The sequence below is a fragment of the Peromyscus californicus genome, unplaced genomic scaffold (assembly GCF_007827085.1).
Source record: "Peromyscus californicus insignis strain IS unplaced genomic scaffold, ASM782708v3 Scaffold_4__1_contigs__length_199733344, whole genome shotgun sequence".
In the NCBI taxonomy this organism is placed as follows: Eukaryota; Metazoa; Chordata; class Mammalia; order Rodentia; family Cricetidae; genus Peromyscus; species Peromyscus californicus.
In genome coordinates this window covers 96,566,694-96,568,161 of record NW_026294562.1, presented here as the reverse complement: position 1 = coordinate 96,568,161, position 1,468 = coordinate 96,566,694, and the positions used below count along the sequence as shown (strand labels likewise).

The following is a 1,468-nucleotide window of genomic DNA, read 5'->3' as shown; positions in this document are numbered from 1 at the left end:
CTAACCACCTCTGCCAGATTTCTTGTCATTAGCATCCTGGCCCTGGTACAGGTGCAGAGTGCGACGTAGGGCTCTTTTAACCTCTTGGTTGCGCAAGCAGTAAATGATGGGATTGAGCAGTGGTACAATGACTGCATAGAGTACAGAAACCAACTTGTTGGTGTCAAAAGCTGAGAGTGCCTTAGGCCTGGCATAGATGAAGATACTGGCTGCATAGAAGATGATCACAACAGTAAGGTGGGAAGCACAGGTCGAAAAGGCTTTATGACGGCCAGCAGCTGAGGGGATGCGCATCACAGCACCAGTGATGGCCATGTAGGAGGCTCCAGTGACAGAGAGTGGCCCCAGCAGAATAAAAATGGCCAAGATAAAATCTGTAAGTTCTGCTGTGGACATGTCAGTGCATGAAAGGTTGAGCAATGGAGAAACATCACAGAAGAAGTGGTTGATGGTGTTAGGGCCACAGTAAGACAGACGAGAAATGAGGAAAACTTTAACCATTGAGATGCCGAAACCTCCAGCCCAGGATCCAGCTGCCATCTGCACACACAGCCGACTACTGACAATGACAGGGTAGTGGAGGGGGTGACAAATAGCCACATAGCGGTCATAGGCCATAACAGCAAGAAGGACACACTCAGTGCAACCCAATCCCAGGAAAAAGTAAAGCTGTGTCATGCATCCCTCGAAGGAAATCAGCTGTCCACGGTTCTGATTGGAACCAATGAAGCCAGCAAGCATCTTAGGAATTGTAACAGTGACATACCAAATCTCCAGGAATGACATATTAGCCAAGAAAAAATACATGGGTTTGTGGAGGGTGGGGTGGTTCCTAATTGCTGTAATGATGAGTGCATTTTCAGTCAGCACCAACACATAGGCCAGCAGAGAAAAGAAAAACAGTAGTGCCCGCAGTGGTGCAGGAGCTGGGAAACCCAGCAACACAAATTCACTCACTCGCCCACTGTGGTTCCTTCGCTCCATGCTTTCAGTCTTGTTTACTGCTCTTCAAGAGAGGAGACAAAAGTGTCTGACGAAAGCAGCAGCAAGAATCTAGCCTGGTAAGTTTAATCTGATAGCCTGCAATACATGTGGTACATACAGTTAATAGCAGCTGTTCACTGAGTGGAGTAACGAGCCAAGAAAACACAGACAAAAATAAATTACAGTCAGATGCAGAGATCCACAGCCAAGCATAAGGTCAAGCTCCAGGAGTCCAGTTGAAGAGAGAAGAGGGATTCTATGAGCAAGGGGTATCAAGATCATGATGGGGAAATCTACAGAGACAACCAAATCAAACTAGTGGGCACTCATGAAATTTAGACCAACAGCTGTGGAGCCTCCACAGGACTAGACTAGGCCCTCTCCATAAGCAAGACAGTTGTGTAGCTTTATCTGCTTAAGGGGCCCCCTGGCAATAGGATCAGGATCCATTCCTGATGGATGAGCTGTCATTTTGGAGTCCACT

General features: G+C 47.3%; 1 protein-coding gene across 1 annotated transcript; it reads right to left on the bottom strand.

Annotated features, from left to right (window-relative positions):
* On the bottom strand, positions 1-984 carry LOC128094737 (olfactory receptor 226). The gene has a single exon (XM_052713239.1). It carries the CDS (start codon positions 982-984, stop codon positions 1-3), a length of 984 nt encoding a protein of 327 aa, XP_052569199.1.
* Between the last annotated feature and the right edge of the window lie 484 nt (positions 985-1,468).